We start from the raw sequence: 13,487 nt of genomic DNA, 5'->3' as shown, positions 1-13,487 counted from the left end.
TTCGTCTGTCCTGCCATCCAGCATCTCCACCAAGCATTTAGCACACTGCATTTTCACTGCCTGTGTACACGTCTGCCTCACCTGTGAGCTCTCTGAGGTCAGGGGTCATGTCTTCTTCTCTCTTTGACTCTCAACCCCAGCTCAGGGCCTGACTACAGCAGGTGCTCCGTGAATGAGGAAGGCAGCCTCAATAAACTAGAGGCACTGTAGGTAGCCTTCTATATGGGTCAGCCTGAAGTGGACTACACAGCTCCCAAGATCTGCTCTACCTGGCCCTCTCCTCTCCCCAGCCCCCCAAATCACCCCATTAGAGTGGTTGTTCTGGACCAAGGCCTTGCCTATAAGGTTTCCAGGAAAGAAAGGAAGACTCCCAAGGGACATCACTGTAGCCAGCTCTCTGGGGGTAACCGAGGGTTGAGGAGTACTTGGCATGTGGGGGCAGGTGGGAGGTGGTGGTGGTGTGGGAGGTGGGCAGCAGTGCGAGACGCAGGGCTGGCCCTGAGCATTCTCCAATACCCTCTGCCCATCCCCAGGTCGGATTTTCAATGGTTCTGGCAAACCCATTGACAAGGGGCCGATGGTCATGGCGGAGGACTTCCTCGATATCAATGGTGAGTGACCAGAAGTTCTACAAGGCTTTGGGGATCCAGGCCTCAACCCCCTTCCCCACCCCAAGTCATCACCTCTGCCAGCTCGTCCTTGGAAGTTCTGCACCAGACACAGGCCAGGGCTCACCTCCAGGGCTGATCAGGCTAGTGGCCAATCATGTGTGATAGGAGAGTAGCCACACAGCCTGAGTACTGCCGTCAGCACTTCACGTCCAGTCCGTAGATGCCTCATTGCTGTGCAGGCTCCACACTGTTCATCTCATCAATACTCACAACCACTTTGACTCACACTAGTACTATAGACGCGCAAGAAGTAGAAACAATTTGAACTATCCTGCCAGCTATCATCCTAATTATAATTGCACTTCCCTCATTACGAATTCTCTATATAATAGATGAAATTAACAATCCTTCTTTAACTATCAAAACCTTGGGCCATCAATGATACTGAAGTTATGAGTATACAGACTATGAAGACTTAATATTTGATTCCTATATGGTACCCACCTCAGAACTAAGCCCTGGCCAACTTCGCCTATTAGAAGTTGACAATCGAGTAGTATTGCCTGCTGAATTAACAATTCGTATATTAATCTCATCAGAAGACGTACTGCACTCTTGAGCTGTTCCCTCTTTAGGACTAAAAACCGATGCTATTCCTGGCCGCTTAAATCAGACGACACTACTTGCCACCCGACCAGGCCTATATTATGGACAGTGCTCTGAAATTTGTGGATCCAACCATAGTTTTATGCCTATCGTACTTGAAATAATTCCTTTAAAACATTTTGAAAAATGATCATCATCAATACTATAACCTCATTAAGAAGCTAAATTAGCACTAGCCTTTTAAGTTAGAGATTGGAAGTTTTAACCTCCCCTTAATGATATGCCACAACTAGATACATCTACATGATTTATTACAATTGTCTCAATGATCATCACGTTATTCATTATATTTCAATTAAAAATTTCAAAACACCATTATTACAACAATCCAGAGCCTCTGACAACCAAATCACAAAAACACTCGACCCCCTGAGAAACTAAATGAACGAAAATCTATTTGCCTCTTTCATTACCCCAACGATAATAGGCCTACCTATTGTCGTACTTATTATTATATTCCCAAGTATATTATTCCCATCAACAGCACGACTAGTTAACAACCGTCTAGTTTCAATTCAACAGTGATTAATTCGCATTACAGCGAAACAAATAATAACCATTCACAACAAAAAAGGACAGACTTGAACACTTATATTAATATCACTTATTATATTTATTGGTTCAACAAATCTATTGGGTCTCTTGCCTCACTCTTTTACCCCTACCACACAACTATCAATAAACTTAGGTATAGCCATTCCTCTCTGAGCCGGTACAGTTATTTTAGGCTTTCGCCATAAAACAAAAGCATCTCTAGCACATTTTTTACCTCAAGGAACACCTCTACCTCTGATTCCTATACTAGTTATTATCGAAACAATTAGCCTATTTATTCAACCAATGGCATTAGCAGTACGACTAACAGCAAACATTACTGCAGGACATCTACTCATTCACCTGATTGGGGGAGCCACTCTAGCACTAATAAGTATCAGCATAACTACTGCTTTCATTACATTTGTTATTCTAGTCCTACTAACAGTATTAGAATTCGCTGTCGCCCTAATTCAAGCATATGTTTTTACCCTATTAGTAAGTCTTTATTTACACGATAACGCCTAATGACCCACCAGACCCATGCATATCACATAGTCAATCCAAGCCCTTGACCATTAACAGGAGCATTATCCGCTCTTCTTTTAACATCTGGATTAGTAATATGATTTCACTTCAATACTTCACTTTTACTATTAATAGGCTTAACTACTAATATACTAACAATATATCAGTGATGGCGAGATATTGTTCGAGAAAGTACATTTCAAGGACATCATACACCAATTGTACAAAAAGGCCTCCGTTATGGAATAATCCTATTTATCGTATCAGAAGTATTCTTCTTTTCTGGATTCTTCTGGGCCTTCTACCACTCAAGTTTAGCCCCTACACCAGAATTAGGAGGCTATTGACCTCCAGCGGGCATTACTCCTCTTAATCCCATAGAAGTACCACTTCTAAATACATCCGTCCTACTAGCTTCAGGAGTATCTATTACCTGAGCTCACCATAGCCTAATAGAAGGTAATCGTATACATATAATACAGGCACTACTAATTACTATTCTCTTGGGCTTATATTTTACATTTCTGCAAGCTTCTGAATACTACGAAACACCATTTACAATCTCTGACGGTGTTTACGGGTCTACTTTCTTTATAGCCACAGGATTTCACGGCCTTCATGTTATTATTGGCTCAACATTTCTTATCGTATGTTATTTACGACAATTAAATTATCACTTTACATCTAACCACCATTTTGGATTTGAAGCTGCAGCTTGATACTGGCACTTTGTAGATGTTGTATGACTATTCCTATACGTCTCTATTTACTGATGAGGTTCCTATTCTTTTAGTATGAATTAGTACAGCTGACTTCCAATCAGCTAGTCTTGGTGTACTCCAAGAAAGAATAATAAACTTTATCCTAACCCTAGTTGTTAACACCCTGCTGGCTTCTCTGCTTGGAACAATTGCATTCTGCCTCCCTCAAATAAATGTGTATGCTGAAAAATCAAGCCCCTATGAATGTGGCTTCGACCCAATAGGCTCCGCTCGTCTTCCTTTTTCAATAAAATTTTTCTTAGTAGCAATCACCTTTTTACTATTTGATCTTGAAATCGCACTTTTATTGCCACTTCCATGAGCCTCTCAAACTGACAAACTAGTAACTATACTATTTATATCCCTGTTTCTCATTTCTTTATTAATTATCAGCCTAGCTTATGAATGAGTACAAAAAGGACTAGAGTGATCCGAATATGATAATTAGTTTAATACAAAATAAATGATTTCGACTCATTAGACTATGATTAACTTCATAATTATCAATATGTCTTTAACTCACGTAAATATCCTAATAGCATTCACTACATCTCTTTTAGGCCTACTCATATACCGATCCCACTTAATATCCTCACTCCTATGTCTAGAAGGGATAATATTATCTCTATTTGTCCTTGTTACTGTAACAATTCTTATTACTCACACAACTCTGGCTAGTATAATACCTATTATTCTCTTAGTATTTGCAGCCTGTGAAGCAGCACTTGGACTATCCCTCCTAGTGGTCGTATCTAACACATATGGAATCGACTATGTACAAAACCTTAATCTTCTTCAATGCTAAAAATTATTATCCCCACAATTATACTAATTCCACTTACGTGACTATCAAAAAGTAATATAGTATGAATCAATTCAACAATTTATAGTCTAGTAATCAGTATAGTGTGTTTACCTCTAATAAATCAATTCTGCGACAATAGCTTAAACCTATCCATATTATTTTTCTCCGACTCACTGTCAACTCCTCTACTAATACTAACAACTTGACTTCTACCGCTTATAATTATTGCTAGCCAGTATCATATAAATAAAGAATCCCTCGCACGAAAAAAACTATATATTACCATAATAATTTTACTCCAAATTTTCTTAATCATAACTTTCTCTGCCACCGAACTAATTATATTTTACATTTTATTTGAAGCCACACTAGTCCCCACTCTGATCATTATTACTCGATGAGGGGGTCAAACAGAACGACTAAATGCTGGAATTTATTTTCTCTTCTACACCCTAGCTGGATCATTACCCCTTTTAGTCGCCTTAGTATATACTCAAACCACCCTAGGTTCACTAAATATGCTACTGATCCAATATTTAGCCGAACCAACAGTCCACATTTGAGGTGATTCACTCTTGTGATTAGCATTTATACTAGCATTTATAGTAAAAATACCTCTCTATGGCCTCCACCTATGACTACCAAAAGCCCACGTTGAAGCCCCAATTGCAGGGTCAATAGTTTTAGCAGCCATTTTACTAAAGCTAGGAGGCTATGGAATACTACGCATTACCGCAATACTCAATCCTACTATTAATTTCATAATATATCCTTTTATAATATTATCTCTATGAGGCATGGTCATAACCAGCTCCATTTGTCTACGCCAGACAGACTTAAAATCACTAATTGCATACTCATCTGTCAGTCATATAGCACTCGTAATTATAGCTATTTTAATCCAAACTCCTTGAAGCTTCATGGGAGCCACCGCACTTATAGTGGCCCATGGTCTAACATCCTCACTACTATTTTGCCTAGCAAACTCCAATTATGAACGAACCCACAGCCGAACTATAATTTTAGCTCGAGGCTTACAAACAATTCTCCCCCTAATAACAGCCTGATGACTTCTAGCAAGCTTAACAAACCTAGCTTTACCTCCATCCATCAACCTAATTGGAGAACTATTCGTGACAGTTTCTATATTCTCATGATCCAATTTTTCTATTATCTTATTAGGTATTAATATCGTTATTACCGCTTTATACACGCTCTATATACTAATTACAACTCAACGAGGTAAATACACCTATCATATTCACAATATCAAACCCTCTTACACTCGAGAAAACACTCTGATACTACTACATCTCGCACCCCTATTACTATTAATGATTAAACCCAAAATTATTCTGGGAACTATGTACTGTAAATATAGTTTAACAAAAACATTAGATTGTGAATCTAACAATAGAAGCATAAAATTCTTATTTACCGAAAAAGAATGCAAGAACTGCTAATTCATGCCCCCCGCATTTAAGACTGCGGCTTTTTCGAACTTTTAAAGGATAGAAGTAATCCATTGGTCTTAGGAACCAAAAATTTGGTGCAACTCCAAGTAAAAGTTATAAATCTATTCTCTACCCTAATATTATTATCACTAATTATTCTTGTGTTACCCCTCACACTCGCCCCCAATAAAATATCCAACCACTACTCCTACCCCGAATATGTCAAAACAATAATCTTTTACTCTTTTATAACCAGTATACCCCCAACCATTATATTTATTCAATCGGGACAAGAAATAGTAATCTCGAACTGACATTGAATAACAATTCAAACTATAGAACTATCTATTAGCTTTAAACTAGATTTTTTCTCTATAGTATTTGTGCCTGTGGCCTTATTTATTACCTGGTCTATCATAGAGTTCTCAATATGATATATACATACGGATCCTAACATCAATCGATTTTTCAAGTACCTACTAATATTTCTAATTACTATACTAATTCTAGTCACAGCTAATAATATCTTTCAACTTTTCATTGGCTGAGAAGGAGTTGGAATTATATCTTTTCTACTAATCGGTTGGTGATATGGGCGAGCAGACGCCAATACAGCAGCATTACAAGCAATATGTTCGTCTGTCCTGCCATCCAGCATCTCCACCAAGCATTTAGCACACTGCATTTTCACTGCCTGTGTACACGTCTGCCTCACCTGTGAGCTCTCTGAGGTCAGGGGTCATGTCTTCTTCTCTCTTTGACTCTCAACCCCAGCTCAGGGCCTGACTACAGCAGGTGCTCCGTGAATGAGGAAGGCAGCCTCAATAAACTAGAGGCACTGTAGGTAGCCTTCTGTATGGGTCAGCCTGAAGTGGACTACACAGCCCCTAATTTTTACACAGCTCCCAAGATCTGCTCTACCTGGCCCTCTCCTCTCCCCAGCCCCCCAAATCACCCCATTAGAGTGGTTGTTCTGGACCAAGGCCTTGCCTATAAGGTTTCCAGGAAAGAAAGGAAGACTCCCAAGGGACATCACTGTAGCCAGCTCTCTGAGGGTAACCGAGGGTTGAGGAGTACTTGGCATGTGGGGGCAGGTGGGAGCTGGTGGTGGTGTGGGAGGTGGGCAGCAGTGCGAGACGCAGGGCTGGCCCTGAGCATTCTCCAATACCCTCTGCCCATCCCCAGGTCGGATTTTCAATGGTTCTGGCAAACCCATTGACAAGGGGCCGATGGTCATGGCGGAGGACTTCCTCGATATCAATGGTGAGTGACCAGAAGTTCTACAAGGCTTTGGGGATCCAGGCCTCAACCCCCTTCCCCACCCCAAGTCATCACCTCTGCCAGCTCGTCCTTGGAAGTTCTGCACCAGACACAGGCCAGGGCTCACCTCCAGGGCTGATCAGGCTAGTGGCCAATCATGTGTGATAGGAGAGTAGCCACACAGCCTGAGTACTGCCGTCAGCACTTCACGTCCAGTCCGTAGATGCCTCATTGCTGTGCAGGCTCCACCAGGTGCCCCAAGACCACTCTCCTGCCTTCCGGTTCCCTGTCCCGCCCTTGAGAGCTGGCTGGGGCGGCTGCACAAGCAGACTCAGCCCCCCCAGGCTCTCCCCCATTCCAAGGGAGGCTGTCTTGAGCCCGCCAGCCCTATCACATCAGTTTGCGGAGGATGTGAGGGAGGACCTCTTGGCTGGCTCAAGGCCACTCAGCAAGTGGGAGGCAGAGCACAGAACACACACCCACTCAAACAGGGGGTCTCTGAGCCCGCCCTCAGGTCGCCCTAGCCCTGCACAGCACCTGTACATCCGGAGGAGGGCCTGGCAGCCTGAGCTCCCGCCCCCTCTGGCTTCCAGGGCCCCGGGGCAGCACTGTCCAAAGGGGGCACTGGGCATGGGGCTACTTAAATGAATTCATTCAATAAAAGAAAAACAAAACCACATTTCAGGTGCTCAGTAGCTACCCGATGAGGAGGTGCCGTAGAGCCCATTTCCATCATAGCAGGGAATTCTGTCCACAGTGCTGCTCTGGAGGTGGAGGAGGGCTGGGGAGGGCCAGGGAGGACTTGAACCCTTGAGCATGGTCCAGGGTTGCTGTTTCCCAGGCCAGCCCATCAACCCCTATGACCGCATCTACCCCGAGGAGATGATCCAGACGGGCATCTCTCCCATCGACGTCATGAACAGCATTGCCCGTGGCCAGAAGATTCCCATCTTCTCAGCAGCTGGGCTCCCCCACAACGAGGTAAGGCCTGTGGGAGCCCCCAGGCACCACCAAGGACCAGGGACAGGGCAGAGGCGGGCGATAGCAGGTGAGCTGAGCAGGCAGGGGTCAGCTGAGCTGGGTCCTCGGCACCCAGACTGGCAGTTGTCCTCTGGCAACTCAGGTCTGCAGGGCTGCACAGGACTCCTCGTCGTGCCCAAGCAGGTCTCCAAACCTCTGCCCAAGTGAGTGGGGCGCTCCCTGGCTCACGAGAGAGCCCCTGGGTAGCCCCGTGGTGACAGCCCTGCTCAGCGGTCAGCTCTACCAACGGGGCCTTGTCATGGGCAGTACTCTGTGCACCGAGTGAGCCCCTCCCATGCCAGCCCCATGGCCACCCGAAGCCCCCTGTGCAGGTTCCTGCCCCGCCTCTGCCACCAAGAGTGGCAGCTGGGGTGACAGGGTTCCAGATGCTCCTCCCCTGACCACCCCACCTGACACTCCTGGCTGTGCCCCAGCTCACCCTCGAACTGTCTGAGCCGCCAGAGGGCACAGCACCCCTGTCCTCCACCTTACACACCCGTCTGGTCTGTGTGGCTGCTGGCCCCTCACCCCGCCGCCGGGGCAGCTCTGTGCCCAGATAAACCCCAGCAGGCTGGTGGGGGGCTGGTGGGGGAGGCGCAGGGGTCTAAGGCCAGGCTGCCCCACACCCAGGCTGGGGCCCTGGCTCTTTGGCACTGGCATTCCGCCTGCTCCTCCTGACAGGCGCCCTCAGCCCTTTAGTAGCCGCAGAGCAGGGCAGTGTCTCCCATGGGAAAAGCTGTAGGGCCTGGGTAGCCTTTCATCTCTGTGGGTCCCTCCCACTGAAGTCCTGGCAGAAGGACAGACTGGGGACTGCCCGGTCCATCCTCCTCAATGGCAGTCTGTGCGGAGGGTTCTGACGTCCTCCTAACCCCGCCCTCCCCAGATCGCTGCCCAGATCTGCCGCCAGGCGGGGCTAGTGAAGAAATCCAAGGCCGTGATGGATTATCACGACGACAACTTTGCCATCGTCTTTGCAGCCATGGGGGTAAGAGGGGCTGGCAGGTGGCAAGCTCTGGAAGCTGTGGGTGGGCAGCCTAGTCTCCCCGGGCCCCTGGCGTGGCCTGGTCTGATGGCGGAGGCACACTCCTTCTCCGAGAGAAGCTGTCAGCGTCTGGGTCTGTAGGTGGGAGAGGCAAGAGCGTGACTGAAGGGGTGCGGTGGGCTCAGTGACTAGGGCCACGTGTCCCTCAGGGCACCCCAAAGGCCATGGCAGCTATAAGATGAGTTCACAAGGGAATTTGGGGAGACAAGACAGCTTTGGGAGGCAGATACAAAGGCCGGTTGGGGGGGGCGGTGGGCAGGAAGTTAATGGGGAGCAGCTGGCCAAGGAAGGTGGGATGGTACTGAGCAGAGCTCACCCTGGAGAAGTCCGACACTCTGGGGTCTGATGGGACTCTACCCAGGACTGGGCAGCGAACCAGCTCTGCCCCCTCAAACCCAGGGCCACCCCAGTGAGGGTTAGACAGTCAGTCCAGAGGCTTCACGGAGAAGAGATAGGAGGGGCCTGGGCCCTGCCCTCAGGCCACAGGGCCTGCCCCAGCCCTCCCTGTTGTGTGTCCAGGTGAACATGGAGACAGCCAGGTTCTTCAAGTCCGACTTCGAGCAGAATGGGACCATGGGGAACGTCTGCCTCTTCCTGAACTTGGCCAACGACCCCACGTGAGTCCTCTCCTGGTGCCGCCTGCCCGGAGGCAGCAGGCCTTGTCCCCTTCCAGGACCCAGAGTCCAGGGGCTCAGGGGTTTCCCAGAGCTACAGCCAGGGGCCAGGGCTGGGAGAACCACCCCTTGTTGTACAGAGGGGGAACCTGAAGCTGGTAAGGGGTAGGAATCACTCGGGAAGAGACAGAGGGAGCGGGACCAGCACCCTGCCTGCTCCTCCCACAACCTGCGATCAACCTCCGTCCCGAGTCAGGGCTCCTCATTTTTCCAAAAAGTCAGCACTAATGAGATGTTGCCCTAAACCATTTGTTTAGAAAAACCTGCTATTTTACGGTTTAGAAAAATGTGAGTTTAAAGTCGGGGTCAAGTGGGTGGGAAAAAAACAACAATTCTAATGAACTGCCCTGGGTATTGAGCGTTCCACCAAAACCCAGTGACAGACTTCTGCAGGCCGGGATGACATCACCAAAGGAGAGACCCACAGGCACCCAGCCCGCCCACCCCGTGGACTTAGGAATGCTGAGTGGAAAGGGGTGGCCAGGGCCCAGCAGTCACACTAAGTGCTCGGCCACACTAAGTGCTCGGCCACACTAAGTGCTCGGTCACACTAAGTGCTCGGGAACAGTGGGGGACCAGTGAGGAAAGGATCCTGAGGACGCAGTGACAGGGCTCCAGCTGACCCCGGGGCGGATGCGCCTCTGATATTCCAGAGCCTCTCACCTTCAGGCCACAGAAACGGGGCGCTGTCATCCTCCTCAGATACTCCTAGGCCTGCCTGTCCCACTCTCACCCAGCTCCCCGCCTGCCCAGCCTGTTTCTTTCCCACCTTGGACCACGGGCCGGGAGTGTGGGACCTGGTAGAGGGACAGCCCTGACCTGGGGGCTGGGGGAGGGGCTGGTCGTGTCCACGCCTCTGCTGCTCTGCACAGTCCCCGCTCCCAGTGCCTTCCCCGCTCGGTACTGGAGCTACACAGAGCACAGGCACTCCAACCCTGACTGTCTCCAGCATCGAGAGGATCATCACCCCTCGCCTGGCCCTGACCGCTGCTGAATTCCTCGCCTACCAGTGCGAGAAGCACGTGCTGGTCATACTCACTGACATGAGCTCCTACGCGGAGGCCTTGCGCGAGGTGAGGTGGCTGGTGAGGGGGGTCAGGTTCATCCCAGCCCCTGCACCCCGGAGCTCGCCCACCCCGGCCAGCCCCCAGTCCGTTTCCCACAGTCACCGAGCCTCCAGTCACCATTCCTGTCTCAGCCTCTCACCCCCTTCTTGTCCCAACGCCCGTGGATGTTGCAGGTCTCGGCTGCCAGAGAGGAGGTGCCGGGGCGCCGGGGCTTCCCCGGATACATGTACACAGACCTGGCCACCATCTACGAGCGGGCGGGCCGTGTGTCGGGCCGGGGCGGATCCATCACTCAGATCCCCATCCTCACCATGCCCAATGACGGTGAGACTCCTCCCGGCCACTGCTCTCCGCAGCCCCCTGCCCTCCCTGCCCACCCACACTTCAAGGGCCCGTGCTTCCTCGCCCAGATGTGCAGTCGTTCTGTTCCTCCATAGGGTAGCGACTGTCCTCTCCTTGCCCCCATCTACTCCTTCCCTCCCACGATGGGAAAGGACCCAGGTGGCCCTGAGTGGGTGGAGACCTGGTCCCCATCCACACCGAGGCCGGTGAATTTCCTCATAGATATCACCCACCCGATCCCAGACCTGACTGGCTTCATCACAGAAGGGCAGATCTACGTGGACAGACAGCTTCATAACAGACAGGTACTGTCCCCTCCCCCGCTGCCTTCTGCTCTCTCCACCCCCTCCTGTGCCTCGTGTCTCTGTGAATGAGGAGGAGCCAGGCAAGGCTAACCCCACACCGGTGACCCCCAGGAAGACTGGCTCAGGGACAGGAGGCAGGTCTGGGAAGACTCCAGCCTACCTGGCTCCAGGATCCTGAGAAAATGATTTCACCTCGCTGATCCTAGTCTCCTCTTCTCTAAGATGGGAATAATAATACGCATCACACAGTTGCATTTGGAAGATAAAATACATTGGCAAACAGAAAGCACCTAGCAGATAGTAGATACTAAAGAAATACCCGCTCTCTTCCCTTTCCCGAACAGAAAACAACGGGTAACCGGCATGAGTAGGTGGTAAATAATGTGCCAGTGGGTTAGCAAAGGTGTTCAAGGCAACAACCCCTAGGACTTTTTTTTTTTTAAATATATATTTTATTGATATTTTACAGAGAGGAAGGGAGAGGGATAGAGAGTTAGAAACATCGATGAGAGAGAAACATCGATCCGCTGCTTCCTGCACACTCCCTACTGGGGATGTGCCCGCAACCAAGGTACATGCCCTTGACCGGAATCGAACCTGGGACCCTTCAGTCCGCAGGCCGACGCTCTATCCACTGAGCCAAACCAGTCAGGGCAACCCCTAGGACTTTTTGCGCTTTGCTGGGCAGGTTCTTTCTTTGTAGCTACTAACTTAAGCTTCAACCTGGTTTCGTCCAACAATCAAACGTTTTGAAATAGTGAGGCTTTCATTAACTGATATCATGTCATCTCCCCCCTTCACATGTTGACAGCTACACACTCAAGCCCTAGAGTTTGTGAGAGATGAAGGAGGGCGGTGCGACCCACTTCTCTGTAGGATGAAGGAGGACCCCCGACAGCCATGGGGTGGGGGGGGGGAGAGCAGGGTGGGAAGGAGGGAAGTTCTGGACCTTGCCTTCTGCCACGCCTTCTGCGCCCCCAGATCTACCCCCCCATCAACGTGCTCCCTTCCCTGTCGCGACTGATGAAGTCCGCCATTGGTGAGGGCATGACAAGGAAGGACCATGGCGATGTCTCTAACCAGCTGGTAGGAAGGAGTGGGCCCAGGGGCTCCAGGAGGTGGGGGGGGGTTGCAGATGCTGAAGGGCTGAGACCCATCCAGACCACAAGCTGTTCTCCTGGCAAAACCCCTCATCGGAGGCCCTGGGGCTCAGGGGATGAGCCTGCGGCGACCGTGCTCCCTCTGCCCTCCCCAGTACGCCTGCTACGCCATCGGCAAGGACGTGCAGGCCATGAAGGCCGTGGTGGGGGAAGAGGCGCTCACTTCCGAGGACCTGCTCTACCTGGAATTCCTGCAGAAGTTCGAAAAGAATTTCATCAACCAGGGTGAGGCGCTTGGGGCACTCAGGCAGTAACCCCATTACCCCGACACACACACACACACACACACAACACACACGCGCGCACACACATCACACATCACACACACACACACACAACACACACGCGCGCACACACATCACACATCACACACACACACACACAACACACACGCGCGCACACACATCACACATCACACACACACACACACAACACACACGCGCGCACACACATCACACATCACACACACACACACACAACACACACGCGCGCACACACATCACACATCACACACACACACACACAACACACACGCGCGCACACACATCACACATCACACACACACACACACAACACACACGCGCGCACACACATCACACATCACACACACACACACACAACACACACGCGCGCACACACATCACACATCACACACACACACACACAACACACACGCGCGCACACACATCACACATCACACACACACACACACAACACACACGCGCGCACACACATCACACATCACACACACACACACACAACACACACGCGCGCACACACATCACACATCACACACACACACACACAACACACACGCGCGCACACACATCACACATCACACACACACACACACAACACACACGCGCGCACACACATCACACATCACACACACACACACACAACACACACGCGCGCACACACATCACACATCACACACACACACACACAACACACACGCGCGCACACACATCACACATCACACACACACACACACAACACACACGCGCGCACACACATCACACATCACACACACACACACACAACACACACGCGCGCACACACATCACACATCACACACACACACACACAACACACACGCGCGCACACACATCACACATCACACACACACACACACAACACACACGCGCGCACACACATCACACATCACACACACACACACACAACACACACGCGCGCACACACATCACACATCACACACACACACACACACACACATCACACACGCGCGCACACACAT

At 49.7% G+C, this 13,487-nt stretch overlaps 1 protein-coding gene across 1 annotated transcript in view; it reads left to right on the top strand.

Annotated features, from left to right (window-relative positions):
* Positions 1-13,487, top strand: part of ATP6V1B1 (ATPase, H+ transporting, lysosomal 56/58kDa, V1 subunit B1) — a 26,060-nt gene that overhangs the window by 11,749 nt on the left and 824 nt on the right. Inside the window, exons 5-13 of the mRNA XM_015571475.1 lie at positions 529-611; positions 7,461-7,600; positions 8,523-8,624; positions 9,201-9,298; positions 10,305-10,428; positions 10,596-10,746; positions 10,987-11,069; positions 12,051-12,155; positions 12,325-12,454. Coding sequence (XP_015426961.1) covers positions 529-611; positions 7,461-7,600; positions 8,523-8,624; positions 9,201-9,298; positions 10,305-10,428; positions 10,596-10,746; positions 10,987-11,069; positions 12,051-12,155; positions 12,325-12,454 — 1,016 coding nt within the window. The remainder of the gene's footprint in view (positions 1-528; positions 612-7,460; positions 7,601-8,522; positions 8,625-9,200; positions 9,299-10,304; positions 10,429-10,595; positions 10,747-10,986; positions 11,070-12,050; positions 12,156-12,324; positions 12,455-13,487) is intronic.

The sequence above is a fragment of the Myotis davidii genome, unplaced genomic scaffold, assembly GCF_000327345.1.
Source record: "Myotis davidii unplaced genomic scaffold, ASM32734v1 scaffold247, whole genome shotgun sequence".
In the NCBI taxonomy this organism is placed as follows: domain Eukaryota; kingdom Metazoa; phylum Chordata; class Mammalia; order Chiroptera; family Vespertilionidae; genus Myotis; species Myotis davidii.
The sequence above is the reverse complement of the archived record's forward strand: the minus strand, read 5'-3'. Positions and strand labels throughout refer to the sequence as shown.